Source organism: Zonotrichia leucophrys, chromosome 3, assembly GCF_028769735.1.
Source record: "Zonotrichia leucophrys gambelii isolate GWCS_2022_RI chromosome 3, RI_Zleu_2.0, whole genome shotgun sequence".
NCBI lineage: Eukaryota > Metazoa > Chordata > Aves > Passeriformes > Passerellidae > Zonotrichia > Zonotrichia leucophrys.
The window spans coordinates 76,155,996-76,177,136 of record NC_088172.1 but is presented as its reverse complement, the minus strand read 5'-3'; the positions used below and the strand labels follow the sequence as shown (position 1 = coordinate 76,177,136).

The 21,141-nt window shown below is 39.4% G+C and overlaps 1 protein-coding gene across 1 annotated transcript in view; it reads right to left on the bottom strand.

Annotated features, from left to right (window-relative positions):
• Positions 1 to 4,726: 4,726 nt before the first annotated feature.
• ZFAND3 (zinc finger AN1-type containing 3) overlaps positions 4,727 to 21,141 on the bottom strand; it is a 134,398-nt gene continuing 117,983 nt past the window's right edge. The window contains exon 7 of the mRNA XM_064708898.1: positions 4,727 to 7,353. Within this exon, the coding sequence (XP_064564968.1) occupies positions 7,199 to 7,353 (155 nt within the window). The 3' untranslated portion in view covers positions 4,727 to 7,198. The remainder of the gene's footprint in view (positions 7,354 to 21,141) is intronic.

Below are 21,141 nucleotides of genomic sequence, written 5' to 3'. Positions count from 1 at the left end.
TGACAATTTGATGTAAGAGTGGGCATCACAGTTGATGAGGGGGAATTTGCAAAAGGGATGACAGAGAAAAGTTTATGGAAATCACAGCAAATCAAGAAATGAAGGCCAGCAGGGGTGCTGAAACAGGCTGATAAATAGATATTTATTGGATAGTAAGTTTCAAATAGTACACATTTACCTGCTCCCAGTAACTTAGCAGGAATTGCTGCCTCAGGGGCAAAGGATCTCTGTTAAGGTGGCAGCTGGAATACAATCAGCACCACCTTGCTGATCCTGCACAGGTGCACACTCCTGTCATCCCTCAGAGCTCTGTGCCCCAGGACAGTGGGACACACACTGTGGAGAAAGATCAGAACTGCTGGCAGTCACTCAGACCTCCCACCTGCTCGAGGGAAGTGTTTGTAGTGGAATTGTAAATGAACATGAGGGTGGTTCCAGGATGAAGTCTATAGCAGGTGACAATAATTTAACTGCAGTTACTATTAAACAGGCAAATTGAGATACAGGGACAAGCTACTTTTCCCCAGAACACAAGCCAGACAAGGACTGATAATACACATGTGGATGTGCAGGAAGTGAAAGCTGGCTTCTTCCAGCAACATCATTCTGCTACAGCCATTTGATGTCCCAGAAGATTCCAGTGTATGTAGGTCCATGTACAGGAAATACACGTGGAACTGTTATTTTTGACAAGACCTAAGACCAAACAGTCAGAAGGAGAAAACAAGGGGTATACACAATGACCTGAAAATAGGTGTATAGCTGTAGAATGTCTAACTAACTGCTGCTTATCTGGTCTAAAGAGATGTCAGGGTGGGTGTGTGTAACGCAGGGCAAAGTCTGCTTGCAGACAGGATAAAGGTCACACCTCTGCCTACTGTGCACATGGCAGACTACCCAAATGAGAAGGACTGATGCAAAACTCATACAGGAGGATCAGCTGAAACATTTCTAGGTAGCCATCCTTTTCACACTCTAGTGTGGACAAGAGTTGTGCTGGCCCACAGTGATTTAACTTTCATTTTAACCTATTGGAGTTCATCACCTTCCTCATGCTGCTGCTAAATGCAGCGTGTTAAAAGACTTCTCCAGAAACTGGTGTAGCTGAAACTTCCAGGAATCTAAAGCAAATGTAGTATAAACACTGCAGAAGGAGGAGGTGGGGGGGAAAAAAGACAAATTATTGCTAGAATTAAGAATTAATTTAGCTTAGCCTTAGCTCACACTCTTCCCTCCATCCTCTAAGACTCTTGCATTTATGTGCTCCTTTGAAAAGCAGAGAGATGAGACTGGGTAGTTCAGCAGTCAACAGTGAACCTTTCATTGAGCTGGCTTAAAGCAGCAGTGCTGATCATGCAGACCCCTTTCAAAGGAAGATACAATGCTGTGCTTTTCTTAATTTTTTAGGATTTTATTAGGCTTAGCTTTTTGATTCAAAGAGATCCTAAACATCCTACAAAGATAACAACACCCCAAAATTTCCTAGTGTTCCTTCCAATAACCCTAAGGAGAGCTCTGTCTGGAGTTGCATCTCTGATATCCACATAACTTCAGTACTTTGCCTTCAGACATATCAACTTTTTTTTTACAAATAACTTTTAGTTAGAATTTGGTTTTCCATCCTCCTTGAGCATGGTGGTAGAGGGAAGAAAAATGTCTTCTGCGACTCAGAAAAGAATAAAGGGGACTAAGCAACAAGGAAACAGTGGGTGTTACCTGTCCTTTTGTGAAGGGAGAACCACAGACAGGAGTAGGTCTCTATCATTTTATTCTCATTACTTACACAGTCACTGCACCGTGCTGCAAGTTATTAACTCAGAGCATCCTACTGCATGTTACTGGCTTTGCACAAACCTAGCAGAAAGGAACATTCTGCTTATGGTTAAACCATTGCCATCAACACTTGCTGGTTGGCAAAGAACAAAACCCTGGTGTTGTTACAGGATGCAGCCATCATCATCATCTTTAAAAACTATATATAATTTCAGTAATCTCTTTCTAATGCTTCGATGCACGTACTGAATTTGAAATAATTTACAGTTAGTCTTATAAAGTTCTGCTTGTTTTTCTTCCAAAGAAAATAGCAGCATATTGTGAAACAGGAAGGTCCAGTAGCAAAATATGTAGTTATTACTAAATAATCAATCAAAAATGTTTTCCTATTATGATGGTGCTGTTTCATTTCTTTGCATATGTCTGTTGCAGAATTGACTCAGACAAACTTTACACAGGTATAGTGACAAACATAAAGCAAAATGGTTTTCTGTAGTACTAAGTGAAAAAAGGTGGTGCTGTTTGGCAAGTAATTACCTGCTTCTTTGCTATTCTATGATCCAATCTGACTTGAAGAGCAAGGTGGATGTGATCACTGAGCATTTGTCACTTTGCCATCCTCTGCCTCCTGTTTTCATGCCTTATTTTGTCCTTACTCAACTTCAGAGTGGAAGATGAAGCATGCAGAGTTCCTGGGAAGATGTTGGTGAACAGAATCATAGAACTCAGGTTCAAAAACCTCACAGTCAAAAATCCGGAACTGGTGACCTGTGTTTGCATTATGTCTCAGTTAACTGAAGAAAGAGGCTGCCACTGCAGTAAAATACAAGGAAGTCATCACTTCTGTAGACTAACACCTGTATTTTCATCTGCTTGAACTAATGTGCAGGGACTTGTAAGAACAATGAAGTTGATGGAGTTTTTTTCAGTGGGGAATACTGAAAAGCCAAAAAGAGGAACATTCAAGTGGAACTACTTTCAAATGCCCAGCTGCACATGCTGACTGCTTCAACAAAAAGGAAAAATTAATGAAGATGAAGAAGAGTCCCTCTCACTGATATATCAGGAACGTTATTTAAGAGTGGCTCTTTCCAGCAGCAGTGACATTTGTTCTCCCAAAACAGCTGCTGATAGTGAGAAATAAAGCCCATTATTGCACCAGGTTCTCCATGTAAAATGTGCACTGCAAATACTTTTGAGCAGTTTAATCTTATGCACTCTTTATTCACTGTGATCCTTTTGTAGTAAAGTATGTACAGACGCAGCCTTAACTAACCATAACCTTATAAACTGGTTATACTAAAACTACATCCTTACACAGCAGCTCTTGCCACCACAGCCTTTGTGTTAAACCAGATATATTATTTTTGTTTTTATGCAGAATTCAAATAATGTACTTGAGTATTGAGATAAACATCTGGTACCAGTAAATACAGTTAATTTTAAAAAGTGCAGTCTTAAATGTTTCCATTGGTTTTCTAGGCATAAACGTTTCCAGGAGAATATGAATGTATTTCTAGCGTGAACTGGCTACAAGCTCATTGTTACATTAAGGGGTTACTTTGCTTAGACCTTCTCTTGGCTGTTCCTCTGGTGATGGACAGTATCAGTAACTACAATACAATAAAGAGAATGCTACAATTTGTCAGGGCACTTAACTGTCTACACATTGACTGTGAGGACAGGTGCTGTCAGGTATTACACTGGTATACTTCTTGGAGTCCATTATAAAACCTGTATTTTTATGACACAGTTAATATCAGTTTTCCTCCCTGCTGAGTCTTTGTACTGAAATAATCATTGTAAGATAAAAAAAAAAGTCCTTTTATCCTCTAGAGATTTATATCTAAGATGTAGCATAATCACAGAAGGAACTGCTGATTACACAATGAACCGAACACCACAGTGAGTACAAAGCCAAATATAAAGAGGACGTTGTATTCACTAGGCCAGGGGATTGCAATTTGTCCAAAAGAAAAGTCATGCAAAATTTAAGTTTTGAATGTATTTATCACCTGCCATTCAGTTAATAAAAGCAGCTAATATAACTTCTGAGTTGCTGGAATTACACCAGGACTCTTTTCAGGGTGTTTCCTGTGCACCACTGAAGAGCAGTTCATGTCCCAGGCACCTCACGTTACAGATGTGCTGCTGCTCAGTCAAGGCACGGAGCGCTTGAAACAGAACAGGTACACAGCAACATTCCCAGGCAAGTCTTGCTTTTCCTAGAAGCCCTGGCTCACACCTAGACACAGGTTTGAAACTGGATGAAAAGGCAGAGCTGTTTTATGTAACTTACCTTTACTAGAACACAGCCATCTTGTTCAAGAATCATGCAGTTTTATCATTTAAAGTACCATAGGAATTTGAGGAAAAAATGGGTGAATGTGAATCAGGCATAATTTCAATTCCAAACGATTTTCAAATTTTTACAAAATTAATAATTACACATTCTCTCTCCCTCTAATACAGAAAATTATGGGGTTTTTAATTAGCCATGTGTTTTTAGCATCTAAATGTTTAAGAAACAATAGTTTATTCCTCTGTTTATCCATTATGAATATAGCTCATTCTGATTTGGAATACAGATACTCTAGGTGAGGCTGTCAAAGTGCATGAAAGAACATTTAACACATTTTAGTGCCCGTGCTACAGAGTACAGTATGCATTTGACTTGAAGAGTATGCACAACTTATTCCTTTGATTTCTGTATCTAACCTCCAAGTTAAATGGACCAAACTGGCTACAGTAGATTTGCTTACAAAACAAATCCCTCAATTCAAACCCAATAGAAATACTATCCTTCCCTTCCAAACCTGCAGAAAATCTTGTCCACCCTTCACCAATTGTAAATTCAGCTTGAAGTTGCTGACCTAACCTTGGTCCTTCCCCGTTCGTATTTCTTACATGAATTTACAGTAGAAATGGTGCAAAATAGCAAGACCTGTTGGAATAGGCAGAAAGGACTTCAAACTTTAATCTGATTGGTTTAATTTTTTTTAGCATGAGGAAAAAGAATAAAGTTACAAGATTCTTTTAATATTTTCACAATGTTAAACTAAAACTGAGCTCTAGGCTACATGTGTAAGTAAATCTAGAACACAAAAGGGTTAAATAAGATCTTCTTTTAAGATACAAGAACTTAAGCTTTCTTTACGTTTAACAAACTTCACAGAACAGATACTGCAAAGGAACAACCCCCTCCCCAACTTTTTGTTTAAAGTGAACATTGTCCATTATTCACATGAACTTTAAGTAGTGTCCTCTCAAGAGCCACCTTGAAACCGTCTGTGCACTTGTAACGAGATTAAAGAGAATATTAAGGAGGAACAAAATAGCATCTTCAGTATTAATGCAGAAAAGTCTTGTGTATCAATCAGAATGCCCATCAAATGCTAGGATAGGATTTTGAAGGAAAAGAAAGTGCGTATCACAGCAGCCGCCAAAATCCATGTTTTTTTTAACTCCTCATGGCAAATGAAAATAATATCCTTGGACAGTCCCTCTCACCAGGACCACTTCCTGAAAATGCAGCCCATTACAGAAGCTTTTGCTGCTGGTTCATATTCTTGAATAAGAACAAGGAAAAAAAAACAACAGCTTGCCTTCCAGACAGCTTGCATTTATAATGATGGGACACTTCTGATTTGCTTCATGGTTAATGCTAATACAGTCAGATGCTGAGTGTGTGTGTGGAGAGACATATATATATATGTGTATTACATATATATGTATTCTTTTTTTTATTAGTTGTCTAATTGTTAAATGTTCCTAACTGGCTACCAAAGTAACAGTATAATTTGGCCTACAAGGAGTTAATTACCTGTAAAAGTAGAATGGAGGATGACTCATACAAGCTGGGGTTTTCCAAGTGACAGGTTACTTCACCCTCTGTTTCACATCTGCCCAGTAATTGAAGATGAGAAATGTCGATCCCTCCCTCAGGTTTTCTTACAAATGTACCCATTGTTAATAACTTACTAATCGACTGTGAAGTTAAACTCATTCAGGATTAAGCTGGGCGACATGGGCACGAATCACTTTTACCTGCAGAAGCCCCGCGTGCAGCAGGAGACAGCCCGGTTACGGTGTTTGCTTTTATGCTTCCAAAGTGGCAAAGCTGGTGCGGCTCGGCTCAGCTCAGCTCAGCGTGACACAGTGTAACAGAACCAAGGTTCTGACCAGATCCAGGTCATGCATTCACATCCACTTGCTATACTCACTTTGTGGGCAGGGATTTTCCTGGGCGCGTTCAGCTGCATAGAAGGAGGGCTGGTGGAGCCCCTTTGATTATCTCATTGACACTCTGAACGTGAGGAACACGAACTCACTCTGACAAAGGGCGTTTGTTTTACAGGTTGTTCCCCAATACTGTTACTGAATTCCGTTTGCTACAAAATGTCCTTTTTTCCCCAATATGTAAGTCTAGCTACAGAAAGTCAGTCTGTAGAATCCAGCCATGGCTACTGTGCTGTGAATTAGCCTTATTTGATCAATTATCAGATACCTGCACTTAGCAAAAGGCAAACAAGAGCCAATCAGGTTTCGGCCAGTGGGAATGGCTGCACTGCTCAAGGTATGTGGAATCTGTTCACACAACGCGTAGAATCTCTGTGGATGCCATGTAAAAAGTTATGCACCATTTACTGCTCCAGGATGGAGTTGGCTTTAAAGAGAGATCATAATTTAACAGAGAAGAAAGAAAAAAAAGAAGGAAAAAAAAACATCAAACCCTGATAGGTTCTTTATAGTAAGATACATATAAAAATTTTTCATAAGAATCTCTGTCCCCCTTTCTTTTTGGCTTCCTGGGAAGAACCGGAAAGGTGTTCCTACCCCAACAGAATCCCTGATGCTGGTGACACTGCCTAACTCAAAAGCCACATGCGATGAAGGCACAAGTGACCAGTCAGGTCTTCTGGGCTTAAGCAGCTGCAGTTGCTGCTCCGAGTAGTATTTCACCTCCTCAGGATTCAGTAGCAGTGAAGAGGTGAAAGGCTGCACATTAAACAGTTTGTCCGAAAGCCATGTGCATAGCAAACTTTTACACCAGCTTCTATACAACTATTTGTTTTAACTCTGCAGCTGGAATGTTTCCAGCATAAGGCTTTTAGAGTGACTCCAGCAATAACAGAAGCCTTTGGATTTTTCTTGCTTTGTTTAAATCCACTAGCCATACTCAAAAATAATATTTCTTCATGTTTTATTTTTATACGGTGGCTAGCAGGCACCTTAGTAACCAGCCAGAGATAGATTTCAACCACCATCAATCCCTAAACTACAGTACCAGGACGGTTGGCTAAAGGAAGGAAACTGATTGGCTGTAGTCTGAAACTTGCCTAGTACAAGGTGTCTGGCTGACTTTGTCCTAAATAAGGCTAACATTAGTGAACTAAGAGAACAGCATTTGGTTGCAGTCTTGCACTCAGGAGCATCCTTCGCCAATGCGTTGGCAAGATCTCCCTACTTTCCGATCCAGTTTCACCATTTTCATGATGGCCTCCTCGCGCCCGCGGCCCATGTGGTCGAACGTGCAGTCGTGCTGTTCGGGCAGGCGGTGCAACATGCAGAACACGTAACCTGCCACAGGGAGACAGGAGACACGGTTAGGGACTGCTTACAGAGCTGGCATCTCACCTCAACCACAAGTGAGTAACCCCCCTCTGCTGGGGATTACTCAGTTCTCAAAAAGTCACACTATTTAAATATTTACTTATTTTCTTGCAGGGTAACAAATATTTGATCATTTACTGCTTTTTGTTGACAATTTATCAACACAGTACCAAAGCTCACGTCATACAAGATTTGTGGGGTTTTTCTGCCATCCTCTCATCCTATACAGGAAACCTCCAAAATCATCTAGGCTACGTACCATCTACGTAGTAACTAAGCTAATGCTTTTGGGTTTTCACTGAAATCTTTCCTACTTTTGAGTGGACTTTGTTGTCATTTCTGAAACTCACCTATGGTACTCTAGGGTGATCTCCCAAGCAGATTTTCAAGTCAGAACTGTTAAATTTAAGCACCTTTCTTCCTCCTCACTGCCAGCGCTGGCAGTGACAGCAGGAGAGTTCACTGCTCCTTCGCTATCCTGGTCATCAGAAGCTTCTCCCCATGAACATTCTGTCACTAACCACAGGGGGGAACAGGCATTTGTCACAGGGACATGGCATCCACATCCCTTTGCTCTGCAGCTGAGAAGTTGAGGTTATTGTCTCTTTGTCTAAAGCTCCTCGATGTTACTCAGCTTTCCAGGGAGCACATGACTTAGAAACATGCCAAGACTTTTCCCTGCAGGTGAGGAGGGCATCTGCCATAGACACCCCTTTCTAGTCTACAAAGGAAATCAGCTTTTTCTTTCTTTGTCCCCAACACTTTGTAACAGTAAAGACAATGCCTCAAACTTCCCACCTCCAAGATGAATGTTAAATAGCAGTGGATGCTATAGGAAGGAGAAGTCACCCAGATACAGGGCCCACAGTCCACTGAATAGAAACCAAGTGTGGTTCATGTAATATCACCTGTGCTGGGATATTTTTCCTACCTGAAAAGCTTTACATTGCTGCTGCTCCCTAAATGCTCAAAAGATAATTCAACCCACAAAATTATAATATTTGAGAGATGGAAAAGGATAAAAATGAGTGAGAGAATAATTGGGAGAGTGTTTTGTGCATATACACACACACACACATTTATGAGAATATGTGTGTGAAATATCAATTGCGGGAGAGAACAACTTGCTACCTTTATATTAGAGCAATTGTTAAGAAAACAGAGAGGAGAAAAGTGTTATAAATGGAATTATTTTTAAAAAGTGAAGAAAAATTGATTTATCTTTGTTTCAGTAGCATCAAGCTATGAAAAGACACGGCTATTATCTGTGTCTGGCTTTGAAACCCAGTTCTAGGAACAAAGCCAAAAAGACAAGTTTTCTGTATTGGTATGTACAATTCAGAAATATGTATGGAAACATGTAGATTGAATTACTATGTATCTTACCCCTTGTGATCATTGCCTCCACTTCAATCTCAATCTGGGTCATACCACACACAAATATGACAAATATCTTTCCTGAGGTGCCAAAAATTCAAGGTCCGATTGTTAAAATGAAAATATCCCTGGACTATAGTGCCAATACTGAACAGGCATTTCACTCAGTTCCCTCTCACAGAAAGCAGGGTCTGAAGGCTTCCCTTATTTCTTGAAATAAGATATCAAATTGCTGAACCAAAGTCCACTGCAGGTACAAGAATCATAAATACCTACCCTGGATGAGCTCAAAAATCAAGTTCATCATCTTATGTACAATGAATGTCTAAGAAGGAGATGCAAGACACCACAAAGATATGGATTGGGCAGGAGGTGTATCACCCCCCTCTAAATAAAAATTTGTTTTAAATCCTGGCAGTTTTACAGATCCTTTCCAAATGTTTAAGAAGCATATGTAGAAATGCCATCTAATGTTACTGAAAAGAAGTCTTGAAAATTTATACCATTTTCTGCACTGCTTCACCAACACCCTTTGACAATTCTGTAAATGTAGTCAGGAAGTTCGTATTTCACGTGATTTATCACTTTTGAAAGTGACCTTCCAATTGCCCCATTTCTCCCCCTTCTACAAAGCGTCATGCAGACCAGCACAGCTTCATGATATTCCTTTCTACCCTGCCACCCCTAATACAATCTATCCTCTGATTTGCCCAATCTTTATTTCATTTTTGAACACCTTTTATTTCTTTACAGAGTACCTGTTTTCACACAGGAAAATCTGTACTGTATGCTATATTTATTCCACATGACACATTATTTTTTTCTGTTCCCAAGAAGTTTTTTTTTTACATTCTTGAACAAAGTTTCAATAACTGTCCACAAAAGAATGGCAAGCGATTTTCATTTTTCCCAGAGTATGGGAATAGTATGTCTAATTTCAGTGACTAAATGATCTAAACCTGTTATTAATATATGCATATATATATATTTAAATATGTACTGCTAATTAGAACAGATAGTATCTAATGAAAGAATACCCAAGCTCATTTTGAATGTTACAAAAATAGTTCTGCATATATTGGCTGGTTCATGGAACGGGTCTTATTCTGGTTGAATTAGCAATGCAGATCTCCTGGAAGCTCCATTTCCAAAAAGAGAATTCAGATCTTTAGTCTCATTGCTACAAATGCTGAAGTCACTTTAAAGATTGGAATTTGGTTTTTTGTAGGTTTTATTTAAAATTTAAAGGCCTTTAAAACACTGTTATTCAGCAACTAATTGAGTGACATTAGTTCTGAACAGTTTTTCATTAGTTCAGAGTGGGTATATTCAATTAGGTTATTACTACTGTATTCACTCCTTGTTTCTTCAGTGGTTTGAAAATCAGAAGGGACACTCTGTGCTCTGCACGTGCACAAGTGCCTGAGCTGCCTCAAGGCCATCAGATTTTACAGCAGTTCCATTACTGACTTGTGTGTGCTGGGGCAGAAGGCCAACAGATGCATCTGTATTTTGATCCTTAATGCCAATCCATATTTAGAGGTGAAACCTTTTCTCCTGAGAACTCTGCGTCTCCGGTTACAAAGCAGGTTAGATGAATGAACTCCTGCAGTGTATATGCTGCTAAGTTCATTATGGGATGGTATCAAATACACTGGTTGTGTCTCTTAAAGGAATTTACTGCGGAAATGCTTCTTTTAGCACACTATCACTAAAAGCCAAAACAAATAACTTTTCTGCTAGTGTAAAGAGCATTGCAAAAGGGAATCCATCTGCCAACTGAAGTTCATTTGCCCAAGTCATCAACCTAAAACATGCCAGACTTCCACTCCCAGTGCAGAAGATTTCAATCTAGTAAATGTAATAATACATCTCACAGCTCTGCAACTGTTTTCTGATGTTAGAAGTAAACTATGAATCACCCACTCCTCAGGTCTCTAATGCAAACATCTTGGAAAAACATTATGTAGTGCCTCAAAACATTTTTGCTCCTCTGAGCACCACAGAAACTTCTACACAATACATCATAAAAAAAATTCACTTCCATTTCATCACCAGAGCAAAAATGGGTAAAGCCATAAAGCAGAGCACCATCCCTGCCTTACAGAGGAGTCACTCAAAGGAAGCCCAAGACTGCACACCAGCAACTATGAAGCTGCTTTCATCATTCCTGAGGAACCTGATGGGAAAGGATATTGGAGAGAACAGAAAACAGAACAGGCTTCCATATTCCAGACCAGAAAGTTTATCACAGACCTACAGCATGCTGTGTGTGGGTAATGAAAAACAATTGCCCTTTCTCCCTTGCTACACTCAAGAGCCCTGGTACATTTTTGAGTTTCTGAAGGCTGAGCCGTTCAAGTATCACTGCTGACATGGAAAGGCAAAGCCCTTCATTACCAAGTACCATCAATCATCTTAATTGTTCACTCTAGACATTTATCCTTTCATTGCAGGCCCCAACTGCTCTGAAGGTTTAGCCTTTATGCTACAGTGACCCCTTTTGATACATTCAAAGAAACTCCCACTGGTAGGTAAAGGAAAGTGAAGTCAACATTACCATAAAACCCTGAGCTTCTGGTACTTAAAAATCATCTTACCTATTCCACTAGGATCAGTATTTATTATTTTCATTCCCAAGTCAACAGGCAGAAGTTCAGAACTGTCAGAACTTGCACCATTTCCAAATTTCATTTCATAAACAACCTATGTTTGTATAGAGCCCTATACAAAGCCTATTCAAAAGCAGTCCTAGTAGTGACACAGACACAATCCTGTGCTGTGTGCTTTGACTTCACATTCTTCACAAGCTATTTTACTTCTCTTGCAAACCTGAAATTTTAATCAACAGATATTGAAACAGAATTTAAAAATACTTTGTGACTTAAGAGTTGAAGATACTGCAAAAATTCTCTACCAAAGGTTAGAAGTAAACTGTGTAAGGTTAGAAGAAAACTAACTATACCGAAGGTATTATCTAACAAGGTATTGCATGAGTCTACAAGCAGATTTCTGTTCAAGAACAGATTTTAACATCTCTTTAAGCAATGAACATATCTGCAGGCTATCACACAGCACAGCCAAACCAGGCAGATGAGCCAGCAGAGAAGATCAGCTCATGCTGCTGCACTGTTCAGAACAACTGCACACCACTCACTCCCAAAACAACATTTCTGCATCTCCCCCGTAGCCCTTCCAACTGGAAAGATGATTTAATGTGTTGCAAATTATACTAACAATAAAACTATTTATAAGTAAGTGTGGAAAGGAATTTTTTCTGTTTTTTTTTTTTTTTTTAAGACATGAAATAGGTAAGAAATGACTGGAAGAGCAGAACAAATAGCTACCAAGACACAAAGCAAGATGCTAAAGGCTTCAGCACCTGAAAAGTGCAGTATGAGCCAGCTCACTCCCTGTGCTCTGGGGGCTGTTAAGCAAGAACACATGGCAATGGAGAGATGGGAATGTGCGCTGTAGTCCAGCCAGGCAAAGCTTCCAGGGCAGCTCGGACACACTGCGTAGGCAATAGAAATGTATCCCAGTCTGCTGGTATCTGGTATTATTCTCTTTTAGACAGCTCCATGCATGCATCTACTCTAATTATCTCTCCTCTCTGTTCTGTGGGAATGCTCTGCACTAGAATTGTCAGCTTTCATTACACAATTCAAGGAAATTTCAGGTTTACTGACATTTTCTGTATAAGCAAACCAAATCCCACAAAGCTAAACAACAAGGTTTTGGAAATAAGTGAACTAAACTCTTCTGTTTCTCCTTCCCAGCTTTGAAAGTTGACATGAACTTTGACAAAGTGATAAGTACCTCAGAATAACTTGGTTGGGAATCTTGTCATTCATTTCCAAGGGGAAAGAGAGGAGCATGCCACAGTATGATAAAGTTTTTAACCACATAGATGTATTTATTAAAACTCCACAAAATTTAGGTACTCCTTTCTATCGTTTCCACTCCAAACTGAGTGGATGGGGAGTGTTAACCTCTAGGTGCTCAAAGTCAGAAGTCTCTAAGTATCAATGCACATTGTTTTAAGCATTGCCCTCTCAAAGCACTTCAGTTCCATGAATCTTCACAAACAGCACACAGCTGTAAAAGGTTCACAAAACATACAGAAGTGTACTTTTCCTATTAACTTATTTTTCTAACCATTTGCTATGATCACTGCAAATTAATTCACAGTATTTTCTTCTTCATACAGATCATTGATACCTACTCACAGCTACCAAAATGATCAACAGCTGAATTAAAGAGAGGAAAAGGAAAGAGGTGGTGTAAAACACCTTAGAATGTTTCTTTTTCTCTGGCAATCTGTCCCTGGGACTGGATGAGCACCCTGGGGCTTCCCTCCTGCTCTCAGTGATAATCACAGGTTTCATGCTGGAAGCATATAGCTCTGTGATACCTCTGGTGCTATGTAAGAGTGCTTATGAGATCCTACAGATTCATTTTGTATTTCTACTACTGGTTGTACACTTAGGAGAAAAGAAAGGAGTAAGAATTTTTTTTCCTGTTCTTCCTCTATTTTGCTCTCTGCCATAAAGAGGGTAAAGAAATGTGTATGTATCAGCATTAGAGACAGAAAAAGCATTTGTGGAAAGGACTGCCCAGGAAGTGAATGGAAGAAGTTGTATACCAAAGAGGGAGGACATAATACTGTAACAACCGCTGGACAGGTATGGTTAAAGATTCTGCAAGAATTCTTCCAACTGCAAGGAAAAGACTCTGTATTTCCAAGTTTGGTCACGTATAACCTGTGTTTCAAAGTTGTTTTCTGTCTATTTCCTTTAATATCATAAGCCTGGGAAGCTGCTTTAGGGAGCACACAAGAGATGCAGTTTGGCACTGTGGAGACCCTGCCAACAAAGTATGTTTTATCCTAGTTTGTGCTAATTTCAAATACACTTTCCTATTTATCTGACTACTTGCACAGAAAGATGTCAAACTATTTTTTCCTATGCTGAACGTGACAAATTTTGAACAGAGAATTCATATCACTTCAGGACAGAGCAGATGCTGCTTTTTAGGGGAATTTTTTGGATGAACAATTCTTAAAGAGGTTCTACACAAGGCACTACTCAATTCCTTGTCTTTGGAACTAAGAAGAACAACTCAAAGTTTCCTCCTGTTTCTTTGAAGACATTGTATTTGGAGTGGAAAAAATTAAGATATGGCACTCTTCTAGACTCAATTCTTAACTTTTGCTGTATTGAACACTAATCCCAGAGAAGTAGGGAAAATGTTTAGGAACAGAGCTGAGGTTTTCAGGAAATTATTTCTGAATTTCAAATAATCCTTAACCAAAGTCATAAATACAGCACATCTGCTTTGTAATAGTAAGTTGCCATTAACAAATGTTTGCTATGGGTCAGGTCTGACTGAGTACTGCAGGTCTCTAGTCAAGATTGTGTCCCAGTTCCATCATGCACCAGAAGAAGATGGTGGTTAAATAAGTTGATTTGGACCAGATATTTTTCTTGCTGCACAGAACTCATGCATTTGAGAGTAAACACTTCCACATCACAACTTCTTCACCCACAACAGATTTCTAAGTTAAGGCTGTTGTCTACTGGGGACAGCCTATCAGAACAATTGAGGTCCAGGAACACTCTCACAGACACAGGGGAGTGGGACCATGCAATCAATACTCCCTTTTAAAGTGCTTCATACCTCAGAGGTCACTGACTCACCCAGTGGTGACAATGGCATCTGTAGGCTCCCCTTCTGGCCTTACACACTGTCCCTGGCTTTTGGTCTCAGCTTCCACCCACAGCAGTCAGGCACAAGCAGCAGCTGTGACACCACAAGCTCGCTCTCCAACCACCACAACTGTTGGGTCACTGCTCTTGTGTAATCTCTGCAGAACTGGGCTCTGGTCCCAGTTCATCTGTGATAAAGGAGCCACTTCCCAGAAATTAGCATTTTAATTTGTCATGTAATATGTTGATATAACTGGAAGAGACATTTTTCACCAAAGACTTGTGCAATTGTTGAAACACAAAGGCAGGGAAAAAAAACCCCAAATTAACAAAACTGGTTAAACTTTAATTTAACCAGAGAATTTTTGGAGAAACCATTTTGCTGCAAACAACTTACAGCATCAAGTGAGGTATCAGATAATAAACATCAATGATCAACTTATTTGAAGGAGGGGAAAAGTAAGGTTCAAAATTTAAAGTTTAGACTTTAGGTAGGTGAAGAGTTTCCGTATTTAAACAATTGTGTGATTTTGCAATGGCATATTCAAGAGGAATTAGTATCACTTCTACACTTGTAAAAGGAATATTCATTGCCACATTTGCACGACCAAGAACACAGTGAAATAACACTGCACCTCCCAAATAATTCCTAGTTTCACAAGGTTATGTGGGAAAATGAATCCAAAGAACAGGATGCACAGAAAGAAAGCAGAATTATGTCAAAAAGGCCTCCTAGTGTCCAAGGCAGCTAATGAAGTAGAGGTAACTTTTACTAACAGGTTACACTATCACAAATGTTAATACTGCTATAAAATTAGATCTTCCATGGGCTATACCAGCTAATCAAGAGGCATTTGTTTCCTACTCAACATATTTAGATTTGAGCAGCGTAGCCTCTCTAGATTTGAGTGGTGTGAAACCTTAAATAAGTGTCCTGAGAAATGGCAGGTGCATGACAGAGCTCTCCTAAGGTCAGAGCTGGGACTTGTGCAATATTTAACACTTTACAAAGAGCTGTGTGAGCTTTAGTACTTCTAGAATTCTCTACACCAAACCCACCTGAGCTTATACACTTCTCCCAGAAGATGAGGATTTAATTAAAAGCTGAAGTGTACCCAGAAATTTAATTAAAATAGCAAACAATACCTAGTGATTCAATAATGTATGTGCGTAATTTTGTTTAGCCCAATGAAAATGCAGGAAAGATAAGGCTACTAATAAAGACCTGGAATGAATAATGAAAGGGTCTGTACTAACATCCAGTATGTGTGGCATTAATTGTAACAGTTCTCCTGGATCCTGCATGTATTTTGACTTCATCACATGCTGAATAAAATTGCAGGTTTGACTTTCAGTCTGTTTCCTGAGTTGTATTTCTTATGCCCTGGGTTTCAGTAGAGGTTGCACCGTAGTGATCTACAGTCTGGGAGCAGCTGGGCTGGCTGGCCAAACAAGAGAGATGCAGTTCTACTTCCTTTAAACCTAAATAAAATGTGTTTTATGTCTTCATTCCTTATTTACACCTTCGGTTCAGGGTCTCTTAGACTACACCTTCTGTTCCATGAGAGTTTTCTGTTACTGTAGCCTCTTGCAATCTATGTCAAGAGTAATTCTTCTTCTAATCACAGCAAAATAGAGCTCCATTCAGAAGTCCAATTTACACCACAAAGGAAAACAAATGCTTAGAGCAATGTACACTACTACTATTCCCTTTTTTTTTCTTTTAGTGTAGATGTACAAAGCATTCCTGGCTCCTGCTTGTTCAGAATATGGCAGGAGCCCATACACGACTTGTGCCTGTAACTTGCAAAAATGTCATCAACTCGGGAATGTTTAACAGCTCTGAACACCTCTTTAAGCATTTGCATTTCAATAAGCATAAAGATACAGTAAATAAATATATTACCTTTAAAAACTTACTGAATACTATTATGTAATTATAATATCCATTGATGCAGTTTCTCAGCTCTTGAAGCTTTCCTCCAAGGCCAGTAATACTTAATACTAAAAGGCCCTGACACAAACTAATACTATTCTTTTTACATTTGTGAAAACTGATGCACACTGATCTCAATGCCATTTCCTTAGGACATCATTATCCTTAGAACATCCACATCAAGTAGTCTCAAGTCTCAGTACCTACCTTTAACACCTTCTTATAATTGAATTATGTACTTTAGGACCACAGTGGTATTTTCCTCTAAGACAAGATTTTATTTAAGGGCACTCCTTAGGGGAAAAATACTCTAGCTCCTGGAAAGAATTCTGACTTTTCAAGCAAATTTTGACAATTCCTTTCAATTATCCTTTTTCTCCTCCCAGTTCTGGTGCAGCAGTTGTGGCTATGTTCTTTCCCCATTTCTTCCTGTGAATATCTTAGACTTTCATCAACAAAATTCACATTCCTCCCTACCTAAGCCTTACCTTGTGGTAAGTTACCTAGCTGGTAATGTCCCTTCAGGATTAATCAGATTATTATGGCATATTTTTGGGCCTTCTGTGTCTACTTCAAATATAAAATTCTAGTAGAATCAGTACTTCTGTGTACAGCTGTTAACACATGGACAAACATGTTTGAATCATTTTTAAGGGGGACTTCTCTGTCCTTTTTTCCTAAGAAAAAAATGACTCAGAGACTGAGCAAATACTTTCCTAAAAGTACTGGAAAAGATATGAGATAGTCTCAGATAGATTTTTATGTTCAAGTTCACTAGGCCATGTGTCTCTTGTGCATACAAGACAATTAAAAATTGTATCCTCTTTCACTTTATGGAAACACTTCATTCTTCTGTAACTACAATACAGGTATGTATGGAAGGAGATTTACTGTGGCACACTTACAAAATGCTGATTTTTCACCCAGTACTGCAGTTTCCATTTGAAAACCCCAGAAGGTTATACACTGATGGACTTACCACATCAGTAATGTCAAAAGAAAACCACTTTTTGTTTTTAGAAGGAACAGCCTAACTTGTTTTACTTAAGGAGAACTTGGGGACTTAAGAGATGAGCAGCCCATCTCAATTACATGGACTTTTTGGGACTACAGGAAGGCAAGGAACAGGCTCAGTACACATTACTAAATCAACACTGCCAAACTTTTGGTAGCACAATGGAAGAAATCAAAATCAGCACATCCTGTAGGAAACCCATGTTAATTGAACAAGCTGGAGAATTATACTGGAGCCTCTTCAAACAATATTTCATGATTCCTAATTATAAGGAGCATGAACTCCATTAACACTTCTAAAGCTGTGGACAGCTTTTCTGAAACCTAGACACTAAAGCATTTTTCTGGGTTCTACACTTGGAGTCTATGATGCACCAATTAATCAACTACTTCTTCATTTCCAGTACTTTCATAATACATAATAGAAAAAACCAACAATAGTTAACAGCTCCTATTCCTCATCAATTAAACTGGAGTCTTGGAATAATATCTTCATAAAATACAACAAAACAAACTCCCTTCCCCCATCTGAGTTCAAGTTCAAACTTCAATACACTTTGTATTTTGTTGGGTATTTTTTTAGTACTTGCAGCAAGATAAGGTAAGATGCTGGACATTCCTGAAATGGCTGAAGCAAAAGAACTATTCTGGGAGCAACGCCCTTAGGAGAGCAGCCAACACAGGACAGCTGAATGTGGCACATCTTACAGGCTGACAAAACTTGCCAGGGCTGTAGTAACCAGTCACTAATAAGATTTATTTTAATACTCCTTACTGAACTGGCTGACTCATACTCTCCAGAAGCACTGTGCATATTTCATCTTAATCAATGGAAGTACATCTGTTATACCAAGACAGAATCATGCCCTGAAGCCATTTTGGCTTGTACCAGATAAACCTTATCCATCTAGAAAGTGAATTTACCAGCACCATTGCAAATTCTCCTCCACAGAAAAAGGTTCCATGGAAATGGAACTATGATTTAGTATTTGACAAAGTTTTAAAAGAAACATTAGTTTCAATACATGTTTGACAACTTTGTATAAAGATGGAGCAGCTTATCTATTCAAATTTGTTTCTTTTTTCCTGTTTTTCTGCAGATTATTTCTAAATTACTGAGTAAATCAAATCACTCCAAATTTATTTTGGCACAATCCAAACAAGTGCTTCATCTCCTGTGTTTATGGACCAGCAGTTCTGTTATCCAAGTTAAGAATCTGCAGCTGCTTTTCTTCCACTTTTTTGATTACTCAATGACAGTGAGACTTGCTGCCATTTTATCAGTAAGTACAGTCTCTGCTGTGTGGATGTATTTTGTTTCTGCTAGTGCTTGATAGGAGTCTGTTTTTCTCTCCCTCTTATCCCTGCGCTTAGACCAAACAAAACAAACCAACAGTAACAGCAAGAAAAGAATTTCAAGAGATTGTTATAGATTTATACAGAACTAAATGAAAAACAGGGATGTGAAAAATAAGCACAGTAACTAGGAAGGAAACGTGTGCCCTTCTAGAGGAGCAGGCTGTGGTGGGCCATGTGCTCCACCCTCAATTCCAGGTGCTCAGCACCCTGAGGTGGCTCTCTGGCTGAGTTGCAAAGCTGGACTCTTGTTTCCTGGCTCAGTCTTACTGCTGTAGAGGCCACTTGTGAACTGCATCCCTTCCAACCAAAAAGCAGGCAAACATCAGTACTTGCCAACATCTCACAAATTAAAATTGCAAACCACCACATTTTGCCTTCACCTCTGCCTGAGGTTAGAGCTCACAGCAGCCTCCCCCAGGAGCAGCAGCGAGTGCACAGCTGTTAGGCCAGATGCATTCCAGGAAACTGTCGCTTCTTACAACATAACCCAGGTCAGTAACATTCCAAGAAAAGCTTTCTTGTCCACACAGGCAAGAAATATGGCTAGCAACTGTTTGATCGGAATGCAACATGACTGAGCAATTATTTTTCAAGTGTGATCAAGCTGGAAGGTTTCAACGTCTTCCTGTCCTCTTAAGTACCTCCTCTGGCCCAAGGACAGGAAAACATTGCAATTCCTATCTGAGAAGCACACAAGCACATAGCACTGCTGCTGGAAGCTGCAGCCTGGCTTGCTCTGCAGGGCCCATTATCTCAGGCACCCCTCTGGCTGCCAAGAGCCAGGTGCAGTCTGAGGTACAGACACACCCATAAGGACGTGGCCAACAAACACCAAAGTGTTCGACACAAAAGCTGCTGCACAGCTGGCACACTACAATCATTTTTCTCTAACTGCTGACTAGAATGGATCATATTTCTCATGCAATTCCAAAAACAAGATCAGTGAAGAGTTCTGCGTGTTAGCTTGGTACCACAGACCTAGAACTGCTTTTTACTGTAAAACTCTAAGCCTCTTTCATAAAATTAAGTTTTGTTTTCTGTGCAAATAATTTCTATAGAGTAAAAGTTTACAGCCCAGTGTCTTTTAAAACTGTACATAACTTTATTTAGTAGCAATATACATCTAGTCAAGCAATAAGGGCAGGCCTAGAAATTTATAGTGTTATTTGCAACTAATCCACCTGCCTTTTTTACAATACATTTCCAAAACAGTTCAGTGTTTTACAGCTACTTCCACTCACACATTCAGTGCCCTCAGTTTTGAACCAACTCTCTGGTAACCATCCAGTTATGACACCACTGAGGCAACAACTTCCTTTTCAGGTCAAGGATCAGAGGCAGTTGATTTCAGAGTGCTTGCAAAAATGCTGTAACAGAGTAACTGGAAGAATATGATTCCTGCAATTCTTTGATGATAAAACTGACCCCTAAATTTAATATTAAATAAAAATTATTTCAATACAATCATTATTGACACTGAATTATTGGAAGAGCTATCCAGCCCAAATTAGAGAACACTGCTCTCTGCAGGACTTGCCTGCTCTTACTGTCACCTACAAACCATGCACAGGAAGCTGATTTTGTTTGAGTGGTGTTGATACAAAGGTTATCCCATCAGAGGTTCAAAATGAGAATTCATTTAAAAATTTCTCTTTCTCACTGGAGCTTGCAAAGTGCATCAGCAATTAACAATTCCTATCACTTCTCCCAGTTTGCTGTGTGAAAAGGCTCAGAACTCGTCTTACAAATTGCTCTTTTGAAGATCAAAGGGAAGCTGAATTTGTCTTGTGTGTGCTCTGGATGAGTTTGTAATTTACTGGAACTTTCAGAGGAGGCTTGGCAGCACACTCGCTTGACAGCCCCGGGGCACAGGATTCAGGGGAGCTCTGTGACTCTTCCCTTCTGAGTTCCTTCCTTAGCTTTAATTGGCACCTCATTAGAAATTAATGAAAATGACATCCTCTGTTCTTCCTGCTTCGGGCATAGAATGCTACAAAAAGGCCCATCACAATTCATAACACATTCAATTTATACAGCAATGGCTCTTAAGCATTATTTATGAGATGTGAATTTCTTGTCAGCAGTTAGTAACTTGAACACAGCGGAAGAAGAATGAAAAAAGATCTTGAGAGTATGTGTGTATGAAAACAAACAAATCTCTCTACATCTGAAAAATGTTGTGTTTGAATTGCTGGAACTCCCTTCTCAGTAGTGAATTGTTGTTCTTCAGAGCAAAGCCCTGCAGCACTGTCAAATCTGTCTAAAATTCCATGTAGTGTCAAGGGAATGAGCTCAGCAGTGTCACCTCACTCTGGACAGGGCTTACAGGAGCCAGGAGAGCCAATACAGCAGCCTCCAAAG